Raw genomic sequence first — 23,396 nt, 5'->3', positions numbered from 1 at the left:
ATGAAATAATTATTTCTAACAGTCTCCCACTGATTCATATAAGCATGACACCTTAATTATATGAATCAACGTTAGGAATAAATTATTTCTAACAATCTCCCACTTGATTCATATATGCGTGACTTTACAATTTTCAATCCTTAATTTGAGCTCACTTAATATGAAAATGTAAAAGTCACCACCTTATCGAACTTTATTAACCGAATCATGGCGGTTACAGGCCTGACATAGCGTCCCGCTCCCTTCCATGTATCACAGTTAATAAGAATTCGAACCATAATAATAAGGTAAAATCCGAAAGTACCTTATTCCTTATGTCTTAAACAAGACCATTGTTATCACTTCTGAATTATGCATAAATAAGTGATCAACATCAACCATAACAAAATCAAAACCTGAATAGATATCTAAGAGTATCATCAACCTGATGTGCTATCAAACATAAATCCATACATGTATGGCAGAGTTAACCGTTATACAAGGACTTTACCAGTATGCCCATCCTTCCAACATGGCCAATGAAGGTCGTGGGCGCCAATCCCTTAGTCAACGGATCCGTGATCATAAGATCGGTGCCAATATGCACTATTGATACTCTTTTGATTTTGTACCTTCTCCTTAACAGACAGAAATTTCAAATTCATGTGCTTGGCACCACTAGTATATCTGTCGTTCTTTGAGAAGAACATAGCTGCTGTATTATCATAATGAATCCTCAATGGTTTGGCTATAGTGTCGACAATGCCCAAACCATAAATGAAATTACGCAGCCATGATTATTGAATTGTAGCCTCAAAGCATGCTACAAATTTTGCCTTTATAGTGGAAGTAGCAATGACAGGCTCCTTCACACTCATCCAAGATATTGCTCCATGAGCAAGTGGAAAAAATATATTCGAATGTGGGTTTTCTGGTATCCAAACATCCGGCATAGTCTGAATCCGAATAACCTATAACCTCCAGGTTATTCGTTCCTTTTATAGTTGAGCATGTGGTCCTTAGTGCCTTGTAAGTATCACAGGACCCTCTTTTGCAGTTTTCCAGTTTATATCTTTCTAAAACTTTGTTAATGTGAGTCTTCTAGGATAAACCTAAAATCCCATGTGATCTATCACAGAATATTTCTTATTCCAATCACATATGAAGTCTCACCCATATCCTTCATTTCAAAGTTCTTAGAAAGATATTCCTTAACATCACGCAACATCCTTTTTATTATTAGCAGCAAGAAGAATGTCGTCAACATGTAATACTAGGATTACAAACTTGTTTCTATTAAACCTTTATGTGGATACACCGATCAACAGTGATCTCTACAAAACCAAATGACAATTTCAAGTACCATTGTCTAGAAGCATGTTTTAATCCATAGATCGACATCTTCAATCTACATACCAGATTTTCCTTTCCTGTGGCCATGAAGCCTTGCGGCTAATCCATGTATACTTCCTCTTTTAATTTACCATTCTGAAAGGCAATTTTAACAACCATTTGGTGGAGCTCAAGAACAGAATGAGCCACCAAAACCAAAATAATTCTCAAGAAGAATTATTATCCTGTATGGCTTGGTTAAATGAGACTGGATAATTATCAATGCTCAAGTGCATAAACAATATAGTCATCAGGAATGACTGATCTTTTCTATCTAGTAGATCTCCTTAATGCCACTTCCTGTTGAGATTTCACTTGATCATCATCTTGAGTTTTAACCTCATCTTCATTTACAATAGCTTCCTCATGTGGAATTTGAGCATCTAGCTGCTGTTGTTCCAAAGTATTTCCATAAGGCTACACTGCACTGCAGCAATAGGAACAACAATAGGAAAAAGGATCACTTGATGAATCTGGAACCATCAATGACTCCTTAATCTCAACATTACGAGCTCCCACACTCCCACTGACTTCGCCATTTTAAATGAAGCGAGTATCACCAGACTCAACAATCCTCGTACTTATGATTAGGACAATAAACATGTACCCTTTAGACCTTTCTGGATATCCAATGAAATAACCACTAATGGTTCTGGATTCCAATTTATTTTCATGTGGATTATATATCATCACTCCAGCTTGACAACCCTAAATGTGAAGATGCCTCAAACTAGGTTTCCTTCTTGTCCACAGTTCATAAGGTGTTTAAAAAAAAAAAAAAAACAACCTTACTAGGAACCCTATTGAGTAAGTATGCTGTTGTCTTTAATGCATATATCCACAATGAAACAAGCAATGTACAGTTATTGACCTTACTCCTAACCATATCCCTTAGAGTACGATTTCACCTTTCTTTCACACCATTTTGATGTGGTGTGCCTAGCATTGTGTATTATGCACAAAATGCCCTTAGATTCGAGGAATTTCTTTAAATGGGTCAGGAATTTGCCCAACTTTTGATGTTTTCCCATAATACTCATCACCTTTATATGATCTAATTGTCTTTACCTTTCTATTTAGCTGACTCTCAACTTCAAATATGAAATGTCTCTAGGACATCCACAGACTGAGATCTTTCACGCAGTAAATAGATGTAATAGTACCCAAAATGATCATCAATAAAGGTAATAAAGTATTTATCACCGCCCTAAGACGGAACATCCTAAAAGGACCACAGATATCTGTATGTATTAAATCAAGTAATCATGAGCTTCTTGTGGCTGAGTGTACTGATACATGTCTGACTTGCTTTACCTTTATGCAATCAACACATGCATCATTCCAGTCATTAAAATCCAATTGAGACAAAATTCCAACCTGAATAAGTCTCAATATCCTTTATTTGGATATATGACAAAGCCTTTTATGCCACAAGTCAGCTGAAGATTCTTTTGGCGCACTCCTTTTAACACAAACATCACATTAAACAAGGAATTAACAAAGACATTAAGATTGAAACAGTATAGTGTATCCAACAAAACACCATAACCATAAAGGGTTTTGTTGATACGAACATTTGTCTCCAATCTTAAAGTAAAAACCCAATGTTTCCAACCTAGCTATTGAAACAAGATTTCTAGAACAATTTGGAACATACAAACAATTCTCAAGATCAAGGCAAAAAAACCTGTATCCAGCTTAATTCTGTAAGTTCCAATACCTTCAATTCTAGCTTTCATCATGTTTCCCATGAAAAGAAACTTTTCATTTTCCCTTTGAGGTTGAAACGTAAAAAATCTTACTTAATGTTATAAACATGTGTTGTAGCACCAGTGTCTAACCACCAAGTATTAGAAGGAACCTTAACAAGATTGGATTCAAAGCATACTGAAATTGAATGTATACTTTTATTTCCATCCAAGCTTTCCTCTTCAGGCATTCAACCTTCTTGTGCCCAGGTTTGTTACGGAAATAACATTTCTGCACTTTCTGAACATTACCTTGCACCTTCATAGGATGCTTGACCTTCTTTACTACATTTAGACTTGCTGCTATTATCACTGACAATAAACTGTCACCATTATAGCGTGATACGATAGTGTTCACTGCAAACATTTATCTCACATATCAATTGCTTTGAGTAACAAACCTTTATTCAGACTATAATTTATAGACTTTAAGTTTGCATTTAAATCCGCCTTTGGGTCAAATTTAAATACAATGTCAATTTACTGACATGCATCATTCACACATACTTGAATGAGACTATTCATCAAATTTCAATTTAATATATAGGTCATCTTTGGACATGCACTACATATTAACAAAACGAGAATCATAATCTCCTAAATTGTCATTAATCACATGTCTGATCTACCTTTGGGCAACCGCTAGAACCATGTGTTAATAATCACAAATGTTTATCAATCCTTTAGTGTCATTCAACGATGCAAAATACTTGTGTACAATAAACATTTGTAAACATAAATAATTATTTAGCTATTTCCTTGAGTGGGCCACTTTGGTGACTAACGCACTCGCCTTATGCTAATAATTTATTTATGTGAATAAACTTTAATTTATGTTGCAAACATAAACATAAATGATTATTTAGCTATTACCATGAGTGGGCCGCTTTGACGACTAACACACTCGCCTTATGCTAATAACTCATTTTATGTAAGTAAACCTTAATTTATATATATGTTGTAAACATAAACATAAATGATTATTAGCTATTACCTTGAGTGGACCGCTTTGGCGACTAACGCACTCGCTTTATGCTAATAATTCATTTATAAACATATATATAAACTAATAGTGGATATAACCTCCAACCATAATTGACCCCAAATGAGCCTATAATTTAAAGCAAGTCCTTAATGCCTTAAATAAACCAAATAGGCTCAAATTAAATGGCCAAACAAAATAAACATTAATTTATATGTCGTTCTCATATAACATATAAATTATATACAGTACGAATATCTGCATGACTACAACATATATGTCTGCTATATATAAAAACAGTAAGCATACCAATCAAGATTCCATCCAATTCAATTCCAAAATAACATATGCAAAACTGCCTGATCCCATACACAGTACGTGTCCATAGCAACTAACATAGTAACATATATGTTTTGATGATTTTGAATGGATCGATACAGAAAGCATAAATTTGACGTTACAGTATGCATTCGTACTACTGTTCATAAATTCAACTAAATTCATATTTAGCATATAGATAACAACATCAACAGTCCAGAACATAAAATATATATTCATTATATATTATACGGTGGTAATAACAGATCCACAATTAATAAACCTTATATAATTAAAAAATCCCCAAATATCATGAACCCTAATTTTAGTGATTAATTAATTTACAAGCAGGCTCTGATACTAAATGTTAAATAATCCTTTATGCGCTATAACTTAAATGCGGAAGCACAATTAACAATGATCGCATGTAAATCAAATCAATCAACTAAACAATGTTCATGATCATGGACTTTTAATTAAATAGGAAAGATATGACTTACTTGGTTCCATTGAAGATGTAATCTCTAAATTGAATGAATCAAGAATATAATGCTTCACCTCTCTGATCCGTATACCTTATTCACCTCCTGATGATACGGAGACTAGAAAACTTAGAGATTTGAAACCGTTAAGATCCCTAGAGTTTTCCTGGGTATTTATAGATGTGATGAGAAACCCTCTTTCAAGAGGAATGGGGAACCTCCTTTAGGAATAGAAATCCCTTTAGGATTGTGAGACCCATAACCTTATCCATTATACATCTTTTAACCCTTATAAACTTAAATTTTAACAGAATGAGAGGGAGGGAATTTCACCCAGTAATTCCGCCTTTACACATCACTAATCATCAACGTGAGTACCTTATGGAATTACAACCTTTATTATATAAATCCTTGTTATGAAATAATTATTTCTAACATGCATCGGTCGGATCGGGGCGGTTCGGGTGGGCGGATGGGCAACCCTTTCGGATTTCGGATATCATTATTTAAATCCTATTTCGTTTTTTAATCTAAGAAATCTATTCGGTTTGACTGAACTTCGGTTGGGGTCGGTTCGGTCGGATATCCGAACCAATTTCGGATAGTTTGATAGTAATGAAATAAAGGAAAAGCACTACAAAATTGAACAAAACAGTGTAAATATAAAAAGTTAATATAACATACATGCAATTACATTTTACTCTAACTGCAATTACATGCCAAAATACTACTGAATATGCACTTAAGTCAAAAAATTATCCTTGCAAATTGCAATTACATGCCAAAAAAGTACTGAATATTCCAAGTTCCTACTTCCTAGTCTTCCTAGAGTTCCTAATCTCTTCCTATTGTTCTTCATCTTCCTGTAAACACTCAAAACTTAAGCAAAGTTAGCAATAAGTCAAAATGCCAAATAGCAAAAATAAGTTATTGAGCAACAGAATATCATTAGACAGTTATAATTTATAAACTTGGCTCAGTAAGCTTTTTATCCATATCAAAGTTAGGATTAAGGGGAAATTGCTACAACATCCCCATGAGGATGGAGCAACATACCAGCTTAATCCCTTATTTTTCAGATCATTGGTGGAAGCTTTCATCATGGCCATAATATAATAAAAGTATAAAACATAAACAAATTGTAAAATGTGCCAACTTACCAACAATGTAACAACTTACAATGGCAGCAACTAATTTAATTAGTTACCAAGCCAGCTGCAAGCAAGCCTCATGAGTCATGAATAACAGGCAAACAGCATAAATGTATTACAGAATACATTCAAACAGAAACAGCAGTATAAAGTACAAAGCATAGCATTACAGGAATTGTAGCAAGTGTAGAACCACCACTCCTTCCAGTTCCACTTCCACCATCAGTACTAATTTCTGCAACAACAAAAAATTATAAGGAAAATAGGAAATAACAAATTGTTAAAAAAAATAGAATAGAATGTGTTACCTTGTTCAAATCTCTCCAATTCCTCCAGATTTTCCTCAATTGATAATGGGGTATTTGATAGCCTAAGCCAATCCTGCGTACAGACCAAAGCTTCCACAATTTTAGGAGTTAATGAACTCCTAAAAGGATCCAAAACCCTACCAGATGTACTGAAGGCAGATTCTGATGCAACAGTAGATATTGGTATAGCTAAAACATCCCTAGCTATCTTAGAAAGGATAGGAAACCTTTCAGCATTCAACTTCCACCATCTAAGTATGTCAAAAGAGGTTTCTTCTTCAAGTATTGCCTCAGCAAGGTAAATTTCTAACTCAGTTTTTTTCATTCCCCCACTCTCCAATCTTTGTTTCTTAATCTGTGACTTTAACAAATGTTGGGGCCTCCCAACTGTAGACTGTGAAAAATCAGTAGGAGTACTGACAGGAGTAGAGGCAGGAGTAGAGACAGGAGTAGAGGCAGCATAATCATTAAACAACTCTTTCAAGGCTGCAATCACTTTCTCAAAGTATGGTTTACCTTTTTCCTCACCATACATGTGATTCATCTGTGTTGCCATGTACTCTAACTTGTCTCTTGGGTCTAGAATGTTTGCAAAGAATATCATCAAGTTCATTTTATCTATATCCCCCCAATATTTCTCAAATTTAGCCTTCATATTTTCTCCCATCAGTTTCACAGACCCTCCAGCTTCCACCATGCCATTCAAGAGGCATTATATCAGAAATTTCAGAAAAGAAAGTGTTAGAAGTGACATATAAAGAACCAGAAATTCTTATTGTCATATCATAAAAACATTTCAAGATCTCCACCAAACTCTTCACAGACTCCCAATCAAGAAAAGTAGGAACAACATTAGACAGATCTGATTTGTAGGCAGTATCACTTTCTTCAAGTGACTCAAACACTTTCTCATAAATAATTGCAGATTGTAACATAAGATATGTAGAGTTCCATCTGGTTGGAACATCTAGACACAAAGATGATTTCTGTTCAATCCCATTCCACTCAGCCAAGTCCCTAAATTTCTTAAGTCTAGCAGGTGAACTCCTCACATATCTTACAGCCTCCCTTACCCTCTTCACAGAAGAATCACATTGTTTCAGGCCATCTTGGACAACAAGGTTCAGAATATGGGCAATACATCTCATGTGAATATACTTGCCCTTCACAGTAGATGTTCCCTAAGACATCAATTTCTTTTTTAAAAAACCTATAGCAGTGTCATTAGATGAAGCATTGTCTACAGTTATACTATACACATTCCTAATCCCCCAATCAAGCAAACAAGTTTCAAGGACTTTTGCTACAGCCTCACCCTTATGTGATGTAATAGGGACAAATGAGATAATCTTCTTGTTAAGCTTCCACTCTTCATCTATAAAATGGGCAGTCACTACCATGTAGTTAATTCTCTGAATAGAAGTCCAAGTGTCAGTTGTAATACTGACTCTTTGAGTGTTCCCCCTAAAAACACATTTCAACTTCAATCTTTCCTCTTCATAAATCAGATTGATGTCCCTACTAATTGTCCATCTAGATGGAATCTTAAACCTAGGACAAGCCACCAGAATGAACTTCCTAAACCCTGGACCCTCCACAAATCTAAAAGGCAGTTCATCAATTATAATCATTTCAACCAAGGCCCTCCTAATAGCTTCCTGGTTAAAGACCCAAGTTCCTAACTCACCAACAGTAGCAGGAGATGCATCAGAATTTGTAATAGCTTGAAAGGTTAACAGTGATTGTCTAGTGTCTTTAGAGTGAGGGTTTTTCAGACAGCTAAGCATGTGGTTTCTCAAGGAGGTAGTACCATGCTTTTTAGACTGACATTGATATATTTTGGCACAATATATACACTTGCCTTTGATAGTAACACCAGTACTATCCTTAATTTTTTCATAATGATCCCACACTGGAGATCTGGACTCAACAATCTTCCTCTTCTTCTCAGGAACTGCAGTAGTAGGTTGCACATTCTGTTGATTATTTGTGTTAACAGTTTGGCCTTCCACCACTATAGACCCATCAATTGAAGATTTAGAAGGTTGACTTCCAGACTCTGTGATATTTTCCATCTAAGTAAATGGAATACCATCAGTATAGTGGTCACTACTCAGTGGGAAACATATTGAACAAGTACAGATATTCAAATAGTCACATACAACTGAGAGAAATAGAGAAATCCAGAATCAGAAGACAGGCACCTCTTAACTTCATCATTTTTCTAAATTTCATAGTTGGGACTTTAAGGAATTAACTATTAAGGGTCATACATCCATAAACTTATAACTTATAAGTTATAATCTATACAGGCATACAGTGATACAATCACAGTATCACATAAATCACACAAAGTGACAAAGAAATCCAGTAATCAGGAACCTGTTAGCCTGAACACTTTCTCATCATTTTACTGGATTTAAGAGTTGGTAGTTACAATTGGGGTTTCCACCAATCCACCATTTTCACCAACACAGGCAACATCCAACAGCCAACACTCAACAGGGGTTACTGGGTTAGGGACTTAGGGGCTTCCACAAACAATACAGACAAATCATACAATCACAATCCACATACTCATAGAAACCCAAATCAAAGGATCAAAAATTCACAACTAAGGGACAAGTGACATCAGAATCCAGAACTTCTCAACAGATTCACATTGTCACAGTCCACATAAATGACATAATCATAGAAACCCTAATCAAAGGATCAAAAATTCACAACTAAGGGACAAGTGACATCAGAATCCAGAACTTCTCAACAGATTCACATTGTCACAGTCCACATAAATGACATAATCATAGAAACCCTAATCAAAGGATCAAAAATTCACAACTAAGGGACAAGTGACATCAGAATCCAGAACTTCTCAACAGATTCACATTGTCACAGTCCACATAAATGACATAATCATAGAAACCCTAATCAAATGATCAAAAATTCACAACTAAGGGACAAGTGACATCAGAATCCAGAACTTCTCAACAGATTCACATTGTCACAGTCCACATAAATGACATAATCATAGAAACCCTAATCAAAGGATCAAAAATTCACAACTAAGGGACAAGTGACATCAGAATCCGGAACTTCTCAACAGATTCACAGTGTCACAGTCATCAGAATCATACAATCACAACTAACACCAAAGTATCACAACATATAAGAGTATAATCTAAGTAAGTCTAAGATTAGGGTTTAGAGATTACTTCGTTTCTCCAAATCAAACCCCCGAGAACAAAGGGCTTCAAATTCGTTAGACAATGACAGCACTCTACAATCCACCGCACCGGCCACCGGACACCGGTCGTCCAGAATAGGGCTTCCACCGAACAATATTACCTAGCTTCCACCGGAGACTCACACTCTCAACTTCCACTGAACAATATCACTCTCAGTCTCTAGAAGAAACTCAGAGAGAACGAGAGAACTCAGCGTCTCACACTCTCACAGAATCAGAGAACTGGAGAAGAAACTCACGAGAGAACGAGTGGAATGGCTAGGTTTCCAGAGAGTTCTCAGAGGTCAGAAGAAAGAAGAGAAAGCTGCGCAAATGAGTGGAATGGCTAGGGTTTCCATCGAACGCAACACATATATACATCGCTAGGACGACGTCGTATACCTTAGGGTAAACGAACCCTTACCCTAATTCGGGTAATCGGACGGGTTCGGGGGGGAATTTATAAGCCCCAACCCGCCTCCTCCAAACCGGCTTATTTTCGTACCATCGGTTCGGTTCATGCTGTTCGGGTTCGGATTGCCCCAAATAGAGCTTAAACGGGTTCGAGTCGGTCGGGTAATTCGGGTGGGTCGGTTTTTGCACACCCCTACCTGAGACGAAGCCACCTTCGTCTCAGGTTGTCTCCATGGCCGGGGAGACGGCCTGAGAGTTAGTTGCCTGCAACTTCGTCTCCAGCGGAGATCAGACAAAGGAGCAGCTTCGTCTTGGGCCGTCTCCCCGGCCATGAAGACGGCCTAAGACGAAGCCACCTTTGTCTCTGGTAGAGACGAAGGAGTTTTTTTTTTTTTTAAATATTTATTTAAAATTATTTAAAAAATGTTTTTAAATTCAGTAACCACCATGTCAGAATGTTTTTAGGTAAACATGTCACTTTTGGGTTGAATTGCACCAGTTTTTTGGGGTAAAGGGGTGGGGGAAACCCAGCAAGGCTAAGTCCGGGTGTCTATAGCATAGCGCACCCGGTCCGTACTCAAGAACTCTGTAATACACTCGGGCGGTCTATTGAAATCGATCCAGTCACAGAAGCTTCTTGGGGCCATCTTTGCGAGTCCGTTCGCCACAGTGTTGTTCTCACGCGGTGTGTGTAAGATGACAACTATCCAATCTTTTTTAAGCCATTCTTTGCACCATCTGACCAAATACCCGCAGTAACCTAGGGGTTCAGTTTCGCCGGTGAGCCAGTGCACCACTTGCTAAGTCTGGGTGTTTATAGCATAGCGCACCCGGTCCGTACTCAAGAACTCTGTAATACACTCGGGCGGTCTATTGAAATCGATCCAGTCACGGAAGCTTCTTGAGGCCATCTTTGCGAGTCCGTTCGCCACAGTGTTGTTCTCACGCGGTGTGTGTAAGATGACAACTATCCAATCTTTTTAAGCCATTCTTTGCACCATCTGACCAAATCCCCGCAGTAACCTAGGGGTTCAGTTTCCCCGGTGAGCCAGTGCACCGCTTGCTGTGAGTCCGTGAAGACATTTATCTTTTTCTGCCCAAGCTCCCAGGCCAATTTTAGGCCGAGATAGATCGCTCATAGCTCCCCTTCTGTTGCATTGCTAACTCTTGTCATGCAGCTGAAGCTTTTGATCCAATCACCAATCTAGTTACGCATGACACCTCCGCATCCAGCCGGTTGCTCCTCCGAAACGAAGGAAGTGTCCGTGTGCAGAGTTACTCCTTCATGCATGATTTGGGAAGCTCCTCCTTCTTTGGGTTGAATTGCACCAGTTGAGTGTCCTATTTAACCCTTATTCCAAATATAAATATAAACTAATACTTTATTATTAAAAAAAAATAGTGCAAGCTATGATTATAATTAAAACATCATTATCCTTCGAATCATAGTATATATAAATTAAAATTTATATGTTTTTCCTTAATTATATATTAAAATATAGTATGTAATGTAATATTTTTTTAATTGAGGGAACTATATTTCATCTAAATATACATTTACATGATTGGCACTCATATATATTTATATACCCAAGTTTGGTATCAATATTTCAAACATGTTCTCCATTAAATGTGTGACTCTAGAATCTATAGTGAAATACAATGTGATTTTTAGAGAGGCTCTTTGATTTAGATTCCCCAGCTACATGAAACAACTAAGCAGACTTAGAGCTGTTAAAACGGGCTTAACCCACCGAATTGGGCCTGTTTAACCCGTTTTTTAGACGCGCCGGATTGGAGGTTTTTAACCCGTGACGGGCCAGCCTGTATGGATCGGGCTAGCCCATTTTGACAGCTCTAAGCAGACTAAGTATAAACTCTACTCCATAGCAGGAATGTTGATCAGCAGAAGTCGCCTGGCTTTCCAACCTGTATGTTTTGCTCTGTTAAGAACCCCAAAATGGCATTTCTCTGCCAACTTTTGAAACTCCTGCATCAATCATAGAGACCCAAGCAAATTATTTCATGAACCGTAATGCAAAAAAAAAAAAGCTTTGTGCCTGATGTTTGGTAAGCACGACTATATCGTAATACTAAGAATAATTACAAACTAGAAACCGTGCTTTCAGTGCTTTCTTATGTTCTTAGTGGAATGAATATGCTCTGATACCATGTCCAATTGGGCTATAATGCACATGGGTTAAACCACACTAAAAGATTTGAGTCCAACTAATTAGCTAGTCTAACTCATGGCCTTATAAACCCATACGTTCTCTCTTATTTTATCAATGTAAGACTCTTAATAGCGAGAAATAACATACTTGTGGTCAAGGTGTGCCAACACTTCTCCACATGGAAAGGCCGCTTTTGTAGCCTCGAATGCAACTCTAATTGCTTGTCTCCAGGTCCCGCCCACGCTCTCCGAGTTCTGTGCCTTAGATTGACCTGGATCATCCATTGGCAATGAATATCCTGAGAGCAGATGCCCTACCCAAACATCATTTTTCCTGAAATTTTAATGTCTTGTTTATTTCGTTTATGTTTAAAATCGACACATACAAATAGAAGTGCACTCAAAATCCAATCTATTACAGCAACATATTCTCACATAATACTTGACATTTAAAATGACAGAAGGAATTCATGGTAAAATGCCTTGCTTTCTATCAAAGAGATCAGCCACAAACGGGCAATATATGTTGGACTGTTGGTTAACATGAGAGTACTATAATTTTATCTAAAACATATATACAATCTCTAAAGTTTCTCTAGCATTTGGAATTTTTTGGGTGACAAGGGAAACCCACAACCAGTACCCGAGGGTGCACACGGGATAAATCCCACCTTGTGACCCTAGCCAACAAAAGACAACCAGCCTAGGTTGCCCATAGCTGACGGGCTCAAACCAAGAAGGCCAATAGGCTACTCCCGCTGGGAGTCGAATTTGTAACCTTCAGTACAAGAATAGCATGAATCTGTAGACTTACAGAATTATATCCATATGCCGAGGTGCATAATGTCCACCACCAATTCCTAAAAGGACTTTATTTTGGCTGTTATTCCTGCATCATGTGATTAAAAGAGTAAATGAGAAAAGGAAAAGAAATCCAGGAGAGATATGTGGACACTGCATTAGCTTTCAAAAACTCATTTTTAAAAATTTTCCTTGGTTCTCTCCCACCCCACCCTATTCTTATTTATAATGGTACTAAAAGACTGAATTCAACCAATTAGCTAGTCTAACCCATGATCTTATAAACCCATATATTCTCTCTTATATTTTCAATGTGGGACTCTTAACACTCCCAAACATGAATACATGAGGAAGTATAACTTCATCCTCGACACTAAACCTTGACAAATTATCCCTTCATGGACATGTATAACACATCCAAATAGAAAGAGTGAGTCTATCACCTTAAGCAACTTTTCAATCTAGATTTCGGATTAAGAACTTAAATCTTAGAAGGAAGTTTGACCTGCTCCAATTGCCCACTGCAGCTCCACCTCCAAGGCCCAGCCCTTGCCAAACTAGCTGTTAAAATTGAATTAACAAAAAGGGTAGTAAAAAGAAGAAGAGATAAATAACATCACTTTCTACCAGCTGATATTCTACATTTTGAAGAAATTATTTCCAACTTGATGGTCTATGAAAATAACCAGTTAAAAAAAAGGGACGTTGCTTGACCCAATAAGCCCGAGAAGTTAGTTGATGGCATAAGTTAAAGGAGTTTTTCACTTTTGGTCCTACGACTATTGGACCATTTTCGCATTTAGTCCCACGACTTTTAAAACCTTTTTGCATTTGGTCCTCCAGCCTAATTTCTGGTCACTAGTGACCAAATTTGTTTCTCTATGTTATTGAACATGAGTGCATAATAATCAAGTGACTTATCTTGATGGACAAAGTTGTCAATTTATGACATTTTTCAATTAAAATCTGGTCACTGGTGACCGAAAATTAGGCCAGAAGACCAAATATGGCAAGATTTTAAAAGTTGTGAAACCAAATGTGAAAAAATTAATAGTTAGAGACCAAATGTGGAAACTGTCAAATAGTTTTGGTATATATAACTTTTGCTTAAAAGAAAAGAAAAAGAGAATGCATGGTCATTATGCACTTCATACTCCACCCAAAAGAAAGACAATGTGAAATTAAAACAAAAAGAAGGGTATATATACAACCCCCCAAAAGAAGCAACAAATAAAGCAACAATTTGATTCAAATCAACAATTGGGCCTGCTCACATGCCTCCCGGAGCGAACGAGGATTAGTTGGGTGGACCCAAACCGTAAAGGACGGACGGAGAAAGACTCGGAACACCTCGTGGTTTACACCAAAATTAAAAAAAAAAAAAAAAAAAAAATCAACGATGAATTGCTTAGTCCCTCTGTCCTGTTGATTCTACCCAACCAAATGAAAGTAGTAACGAAGACTTGATTCATTTTAAACACAGATGGAAAAATAAGTGCAAGTCATAGACATATATTCTCTTATAAAAGGTACCGAACTAAAGCAATGGCTTGTGCAGCATCCTGCCTCTTCCAATATTCTTCTGTACTGCCTACAGAAATAGAAGACAGATTCAGATCGAACGGATTTAAGGTTCTCTCTCTTGCTCTCTCAACAACACATTACTATAAATCAAAGGAAAACAAGAAGAAAATAGTTTAGAATACCATTCCTCTCAGCCTTAAGAATCGGCATATTAATTAAGACAAAGAATAAAAGATTTAAGATGCTGTATTAAAACCCGAGATTTAATGCTGCATGATAGCATTTGACAAAAATAACTATTACCTATCTCTACAAACATAGTCGGGGAACTGGTTACAGGACCATGATGTGTAACTTCCAACGTGACCTATTCCAAGAAATTGCAACGCAGAAGGGTTCCATTACATATATCCATTAGTACAACTGCTGAGTGAAATCGAAATGACAAATGCCATAATGCAATACAAGAAGGAAACTTAGTTATTTTTAAAAAGTGGATAGAATAGTCATTAATATACACCAGCCATTCTTCTTTCCAAAAGGTTGAACCCCAACCCTAAGGGCCCCCCACACCCCGGCCCGACAGAGCATCTGGGAAGATGTAAATCATGGTAACTCAACTGAACATGAACCACAGAGGCTAGACCTTTGCTTACTGCGCACAAGGAGCCGCCCTCACTTTGAGAGGTTGCTCCCACATTGCCCTGGTGAGACTCGATCCCTAGTCATTCTTTCAAACTTTCACCTCTATGACCACTTGAGCTGCCCATGCGGACACACCAGCTATTCTTGAAAAGATAAAATGAGAAAAAGCTCACTCCAGAGAAAAATATTACCTCAAATTCAGGTGTAAGATTATGTGAAGCGGCAATAGTCTTTAACAGCCTCAACCATGGCCCTATTCGTGGATTAGGTGGTGCAGCCCATCCAGGCTTCCCACCTGCCAGTGGTTTCTCCCCTTCCCTCAAGTGAGGCACACCTAAATTTCAGTGAACACAAAACCCACCAATACTCTGAAATCAACAATGAGCTAATCCAGTTCTTTCATTTCCACACGATTGACAAACAGACCAAATGTAAGAAAGATGTTTGTACCAATGGGATGGACCGTGAGTGCAGGGCAGTTTGAGGCTGCAGTATGCTTGCTAAGAAATATAACCTCATCAACTTCCTCCCCTGTTGCCTCCTCCCAACGCTTATCTAAGTCATCCTCCCTCACAATGCTTTTATCATGTTTCAACAGCCTCACTTCTTTATTCACAAAACTTGACATATCCTAAAGAAATACATAAAATCTATAAGCAGCATTAAGAAACATTGAAAACACCCACCCTCCTAGAGTCTCAGTCAGCCTGAATAAAAAGATTCTACCTTTTACCTCCACATGAATCTAACTTAACAAAGAAGCAGATATTTTTGAATAATTTCGTCCCTAAGTTATAAGGTAATTGTAGAATTCGTCCCTGTTGATCGTGCTCGGTTTTCGTTCCTAAGCTATAATTGAGGATGCAAATTCCGTTCTTTTACTAATAAAATATTAGGGATGAAATTTGAAACGTTAGTATAGCTTAAGTACGAAAAGTGAGCACATCAATTATAGCTTAGGCACGAAAAGTGATGACGACCAACAAATAGCTACGAATTCTACAACTACCATATAGAACGAAAAGTGTAATTTTCCCATTATTAAATTACACTTCCACATTAGTAAAATACTAGAATTCCATCTTACAGATAGTCATTATTGAGAGTTGAGACAACCCAGTTAACAAAATTTCATCTTTTCCCTATTTTCACCTTCTCTAATGAAAGTAAATGAAATGCTTTCAAATAGAAAAGTGAATATACAGAAAAAATAAACGTGGTTAAGAAGAGAAAAGAAACCTGGATAGACGGTCCTGGGTGCCAACCGGGCATGGCCAAGAGGGCGGAGGCAGGGCCAATGGATGCCGGGTCGGTGGTGGTGGCAACCACCAAAGTCACCATTCCTCTACTAGCCGGCGCCGGAGAAATAGGAATGCTTCTGCTGGCTTTACAGCTAGTCGACCGTGTTCTTGAGAGTGCTACTGCGCGCGGACTAAGGATACGGATTAAGAGGCTTCGCAGCGCCCCCACACTCATTTTCTTTTCAACTCTAGGATTGGGTTTGGTAATTGCTGACTAGTGACTATTGCCTATAGGGAAAGAGTTTTTTGCACTTTTGGTCCCACGACTATAGTGTCAATTGATCTACAACTTTCAAATCTTGCAATTTTAGTTCACGATTATTGGTTTTTTGGCAAAAATGGTCTTTCCGGCCACTTTTTTGTCAAAATTCCATCGAAAGAAATTTTCTTCATTTTTAAGAGGGCTAAATTTGAAATTTCGCTTGCAATAACAACATCAATACTCCAGGTTTGCAATACACTTTATATAAAAGCATATTCTGCACTTTTCGTACTAGAAAAATTTAGCAATTTTAGTCCTAAAACTGAAGAAATTTTCCTCCAGTGAAATTTTGACGGAAAAGTGAACGGAAGGACCATTTTTGCCAAAAAAAAAAAAAAACAATAGTCGTGGACTAAAATAACAAGGTTTGAAAGTCGTGGATCAATTCTAATAGTGCCACTGTAGTCGTGGGACCAAAAGTGCAAAAAACTCTATAGGGAAAGTATAAATTGTTATTGCTCATAAGTCATAGCAATTTAAAATTTATTTTGTTTATATTTTTAACATGCACTAAAATATTTATCTCAAGAGTCGCACACAAGTGTGACAGTCTCACATATCATTATTCGTGAGACGGGTCGAGTCTGGTCAATATGCAAATTTAATACTTATACTGAAAAATGTAATACTAATTAAGAATAAAGTTGATAGGAAATATACCCCGGCATACCGACCCCGTATGTATTATACGCCTGCTCGGATCCGAATCTATAAGTAGTAGAGGACCCTTATTGCTCTGATCCGACCTAAGAAGAGCACTCGATCGACCCGACCTGGGAGTTAGGCCACCAATTGGCTTAGTGAGCTTCTGCTCTTGGCTTTTTATGCTCAGTTCCGACCTGGAAGGTCGCTCGGGGCCCCGAACCCGTACTATAAGCCTTTAAAGATGTCTATAGATAACCAAGTTCGATAGCTATTGGCTAGACAGATGTTATTAGACACGTGGACACCTTCCCCATAACCGTCGAGACCACCGAGTGCATGGAGGACACGTGGCGCATATGTCGTCCTCCCGGCATATGTCCCATCCTATCTCCTATAAATACCCCACTAATTGCTTGTAAAGAGAACTTTGGGCTCTCTCACGAGACTACTGAAAGGCTCGAGAACCTCAGACCTTCGGTCGTATTACGCCCGAGCCGTTATATCCAAATTTATTACTTCATAAGACATACGAATATGTGTACCCAGTAGAATTTACCACATCAACAGTATTTGTTACTTATAAGGAAAAACGTAATACTTTTGGTGACAAATGTAATACTTTTATATTTTGATGTAAAAGTATTACTTTTTTCATCAAAAATATTATATTTTTCCTTATAAGTAATGTTGGCAAGTGCTTGTTATTTATAAAATATATATATATATATATATATATATATATATATTATGAAAAATGTAATACTTTTACATCAATATGTGAAAGTATTACATTTTTTCATATAAATAATAAATATTTTATTCCCAATTTAGTATTATATTTGCTAGTAATCTAGTATAAGTATTACATTTCATCTTGACCCGACTAGTCTCACGGATAAGGATCCGTGATACGGTCTCACACAAGTTTTTGCCTTATCTCAAATGAAGTTTGATTAAAACTCTCATAGAACAGTCAGTGTTGGTCATATTAATTTCTCTTAAGAAATGAGAGTGTATGATCACTCACGCCAATCAATTTAGTTAATTAGTAGTATTTGATAGATACATATATTTGTGCAATATGTAAATAAAATTTAATTTACTTTTTGGGTCCAAACCTTTTATTTTTATTATTTTGTAATTATTACATTTAGTGCCTAATTAGTTACTCCATATAACCTATGTTCACATCATAGAAGTACATGCAAAATTAATGGTGGCTTGTATTCAAAATTAATTTATGGCATTAAATTGTACATAGGTATAGAACTAATTACAACAATTGTACATGCACTAGGCTCATTTTCTAATGAATAGAAGCCACATGACTTCTAAGAGTGCCAATCATATAAATGTAACATCACAATAATATAGTAGAATCCTCTTGGACTTGACTAACCCTCGCGGAACAATTAGTTTGAAGCTAAAAATCTTGTATCATTCCTATTATTTGCATGGGGTACATGTAATAGCTCGTAAATCACACATAAGAGGTAAATCGTACTTATAATCATAGACGGAGGCAAAGGGGGGCAGGGGGGTCAGCTGCTCCCCCTCACCCCACCCCCACGCCTACCCTATCCCTATCCCTACCCCTACCTCTACCCCTACCCCTACCCCTACCTCATATATAATTTTTGTATGTATATATGTATATATAGTACATTTTTTAGTATTAGTATATAAAAACTGTTAATTGTTCATAAGAAATGAGTTAGATTAGTTGGTAGAGCATGCATTTGGTTATAATAAAGGTTAGGCATTTGAATCATATATAGTTTTTTGACTCCTTCCCTATGACTTTAACACAATCACGTTTTAATAGTTTTTTAATATTTGAATTATTTTATCAAATTAATTATGTTTCATATTTTGTTATGAATATTTTTATAAAGTTTCGATTTGTTTTATTTTTCGCCCATATCCAATAATATTTACACCTATATTTCTTATTTAATTTATTTATTTATTTTTAAATATCTCTTTTATTTTAATGCTTCGCCTTTGAAAAAAATTTGTGAATCCCCCGTCCCTATTTCGCCCCCCCCCCCCCCCCCCCCACCCTCAACAAAATTCCTGGCTCCGTCCCTGCTTGTAATGAGTAAATCGTATGCTAATGTGTAATAGTCGAGAGGTAAATCATATTAGAAAGATTGTGTTGTGGGTTTGACTAAATGAGTTTTGAAAAGAATATCGTGACCAATCAAGGATGCCACGATAAATTATTAGGTACATACTCCCTAAAAATCAATTATTCAAAAATAGGTATGCAAATTATAAATTTTAAAACAAAATTCAAGATCGAACCCCGGTAGTGGGGAATTGACTCTTTGAGCTACAACAGATCAATAAAGTATATTGAAAATATACTACATTGTAATAGAGTTGATAGTACTCAAAAAAAAAAAAACAAAAAAAAAAAACAAAAAAAAAAAAAAACAAAATTCAAGAATAACATAAACAATCAAATATGTATTTTGCATGACTAGATTTGAATAAATTGCATTAGACTCTTTATAATTGATTAATAGATATAAAATTTGTTTGATATTCAAAAAATAACATAAGTACCACCAAGGAGTATAGAACCTGCAACTTCCCTAAAGCAATACACACTCCAACCCATCAAGTTATTACTTATTCCATGTATTTAAGGACAGGAAGCTCTAGTTATGCATGTGAAGTACGCTGGAAGCAAGGTAGTGGAGGTACACATGTGTGGCCAAGAATGAAGACTAGCCAATGGCGTATATTTGTCAATCATCCGGGCCCTCTACTCTATATAAGGCACCCTTAATTCCTCTTAAGATATCATCTAGTGGTTCACTAAATCCCCTCACTTGATCTAGTGGCTTGTGGTCATAACCTTTAACCATACACCAAGGTTCGATTCCCAATAGCTACATTATTATTTATGAAAAATATACTTTATGTACTCTCATTCTCTACTTCCAACTTTTACTCTCACACACAAAATTTTGATGTAGACACTTATATTGGGTCCCACATGTAAAATGTAGCCTATCAGTGCCTGCCACATCAAGGAGTAAAATTTAGGGAGTATGAATTGGGAGTCCATGTAGTATAACTCATTATTTATAGTCTACTATTTGAGCTATAGCTTGTATTAGTCTATTATTTGAGCTATAGCTTGTATTATTTGGACCAATATCTCGGGCTTTGTATATACCATTTTAGGTCTAATGCCTCGATCAATAATACTAGTATTTCCTACCCCCGGTTTATGGTGGATCCGGTCTCGATAAAATCATCATTGGCGTTGTGTCGCCGTTTGTGGAGAACGCTACAAAAGCACACGTTCATAATTTCTACCCGTCTTACCCTTGTTCCCTTTACGCAATCAAAACCAAGATACACCAAAATGGCCGAGTCACAAAATGAACATTCCTGGGGCTTACAAGAACGCCTTAGCAGGCAAGACGGGGTCGGTCCGGTTCGCGAGGGTCAGTTCTCCACCCAAAGAATGTGGGAGGTCCAATTGGTAATATAGTCGTCGGAGGATACGCTACCGTCGGCGAAACCAACCTAGGTCTCTAGGGAGTCAGACCTAGCGCCCAATCTTTAGTCAAGGATATATCTAACGTCATTACGAGTGGGCTGCCCAATAGTAGTGGAAGGCGCATCCCCGCCTGGCTCGATTGCAGGCCGTTGACCCGAGCACTCAAGCAAATAATCATATTACCTGACTCAGCACTCCACAAGCTGGATGAAGGCACCTCTAAGGAGGGGCCCCCCAATGCAAGGGACACAAGGCCGCAACTAGGGCCGATATGAGGTAACCGTTCATGGAGGGAGCTTGAACCCATTCACGAAGAGCCCATCGATGAGAGTATCGACCGTATCCCGACCATTAAGGACTCGCAGGCTAGGTAACGGTCCTGGACCAAATAGCAACACCTTGGTGAGCTTGCAAGCAGCTCAGAGAAGTAAGAAAAAACATTTTTACATTGAAAAAAATATTAACATATATTTCTACTGGGTTGCAGGCTAAGCAAGCTGCCAAAAAAATAAAAACATACGTGATAGTGGACCCGCAAACAAGATAAGTGGTCCCGACGTGAGTTGGAAGCTCTGTAGTTTAGACAGGAGACACTATAGTAAACAATAGTACCCAAATGGGCACGCAGGCTGGGTAGGTAACTCGATGAGGTAATAAAACAATTTCCAGCTTCATTTTGTACCTTGGGTTCGCAAAGCACGGTAGGAAGCTTGGAGAAAATTTATTGCTAGATTTGAAAGCAGCTCGAGAAGGTAATAAAAACACTTTTTATTATCTTTCTTCATTGTTTTTCACCCATTTCAATTCCAGTGGTGGGCCTACAAGCAAGGAAGGCGGCCCAAGGAGGTAACGCGCCTCAATAAAAAAGAACGAGAGAAAAAAAAAACATAATCAATAGGCCTACATGTAGGGAATGCGGTTCATCAGCCCGCATATAGGGAAAGAGCCCGAGAATTATCTTTTATGGGCACGCAAGTAGGGAAGGCGGGCTAGTGAGGCATCACGCCTCAAGAAAAAAGAGAGGGAAAAAAAGAAAAAAAAATAGAATCATACATGGCTGCATGCATAGAAGGCAGCCCAAAGGAGCATGCAAGTAGGGAAAGAAGCTCATCGACCAACACGTAGGGAAGGCGGCCCAACGGGTCCGCATGTAGGGAATGCGGCTCAATAAGCCCGCCCGGAGGGAGAACGACAAAAATCTCTTTATTTTTCTTGTAGGGTATAGGTGAGAGATTAGTTGTCTTGACGAACTGCATGCCGGGAAGGCAGCAAGGACACCTTTCAGACCAAGTAGAAGGTCAGGAGTGGGGTATGAGTGAGAGATTAGTTGTCCTGACGAACCGCATGCAGGGAAGGCGACAGGGACACCTTTAGACCATGTAGAAGATCGGGAGTGTCTGGGAGTGCCTTCCAGACCCTGTAGAAGGTCGAGAGTGTCTGGGAGTATCTATACTTTCTTTGTCCGTAAAAAACAACCAAATAAAGTGGGGGACTCGTGATGGGGCCATGAGACCCCGGGGCTAAAGTGGGTTTCAAGGGAAATTTATATCGTGCACCACAGCGCACATAGTAATGTGCGCCTAGACACAAAACACGCGTGTTTCTTGCTGACGTCACTCCGCCTGTCCGAACAGACCAAACCTCATTATGTGTATTCAGTTAAAAGTTTATGTGTATTGTGTTATGAGTTTATGTGTATTCAGTTAAGAGTTTATGTGTATTATGTTAACCAAACCCCATTATGTGTATTCAGTTAAAAGTTTATGTGTATTGTCTTTTGAGTTTATGTGTATTCAGTTAAGAGTTTATGTGTATTATGTTAAAAGTTTATGTGTATTATGTTAAGAGCTTATGTGTATTATGTTAAAAGTTTATGTGTATTATGTTATAGTTTATGTGTATTATGTTAAGAGTTTATGTGTATTATGTATTATGTTAAATTATGCGTATTCTGTTATGAATTTATGTGCATTCGAAACAGAGGTTTTTTTTTTGTTTTTTTTTTTTTTTTAACAACTTAACAAAACGACGTCGTTTTGGGAGGCGGGGCGCACAGTGCTATGTGCGCCGTGGTGCACGGTATAACGATTGGGTTTCAAGGGGGGTGAAGAATGAAGCATGGAGCAAAATATTAATAGAAATACTACTAATGGGTATTGAACCTACACCCTCCATAAAGCAACCCACGCCCCAACCCACCCAGCCACTACTTATCTTGTATATTGGAAGGCAGGAAGCTCTAGTTATGCATGGGGCGTACGTTGAAAGCAAGGCAATGGGGCCGTGGGGGGACACATGTATGACCAAGAATAAAGACTAGCCGATGTCGTACATTTGTCAACCATCCGAAAGACCATCTACACTATATAAGGCACTCTTAATTCCTCTTAAGACATCATCCTTTGGTTTACTAAATCCCCCATGATCTAGTGGCTACATACCATTTTGGGCATAGTATCCCAAGCAATAATACTACTATTTTCTTACCCCATTTTATACATGTATACTTGATTTATGATTTATGGTGG

General features: G+C 37.7%; 1 protein-coding gene across 1 annotated transcript; it reads right to left on the bottom strand.

Annotated features, from left to right (window-relative positions):
* Positions 1 to 11,602: 11,602 nt before the first annotated feature.
* LOC109162829 (D-aminoacyl-tRNA deacylase-like) lies at positions 11,603 to 16,647 on the bottom strand. The gene is made up of 10 exons (XM_019311528.1): positions 16,380 to 16,647; positions 15,591 to 15,771; positions 15,332 to 15,474; positions 14,799 to 14,862; positions 14,510 to 14,562; positions 13,477 to 13,532; positions 12,985 to 13,059; positions 12,319 to 12,504; positions 11,865 to 11,987; positions 11,603 to 11,722 (listed from the first exon to the last, which is right to left on the bottom strand). The coding sequence occupies exons 1-9, from the start codon at positions 16,614 to 16,616 to the stop codon at positions 11,900 to 11,902; spliced, it is 1,083 nt and encodes a 360-aa protein (XP_019167073.1). The 5' UTR covers positions 16,617 to 16,647; the 3' UTR covers positions 11,603 to 11,722; positions 11,865 to 11,899.
* Between the last annotated feature and the right edge of the window lie 6,749 nt (positions 16,648 to 23,396).

Source organism: Ipomoea nil, unplaced genomic scaffold (assembly GCF_001879475.1).
Source record: "Ipomoea nil cultivar Tokyo-kokei standard unplaced genomic scaffold, Asagao_1.1 scaffold2957, whole genome shotgun sequence".
NCBI lineage: Eukaryota > Viridiplantae > Streptophyta > Magnoliopsida > Solanales > Convolvulaceae > Ipomoea > Ipomoea nil.
Note: the sequence above shows the minus strand (reverse complement) of the source record. Positions and strands in the feature narration are given on the sequence as shown.

Bases quoted from the DNA above. Each gene is read 5' to 3' on its own strand.
- LOC109162829 (XM_019311528.1), bottom strand. From the start codon at position 16,616: ATGAGTGTGGGGGCGCTGCGAAGCCTCTTAATCCGTATCCTTAGTCCG. The intron at 15,772-16,379 runs GTTTCTTTTCTC...GTATTTCTTTAG, and splicing joins ACCCAGGACCGTCTATCCAG to GATATGTCAAGTTTTGTGAA. The intron at 11,988-12,318 runs GTATGTTATTTC...TGATTGATGCAG, and splicing joins TTGGCACACCTTGACCACAA to GAGTTTCAAAAGTTGGCAGA.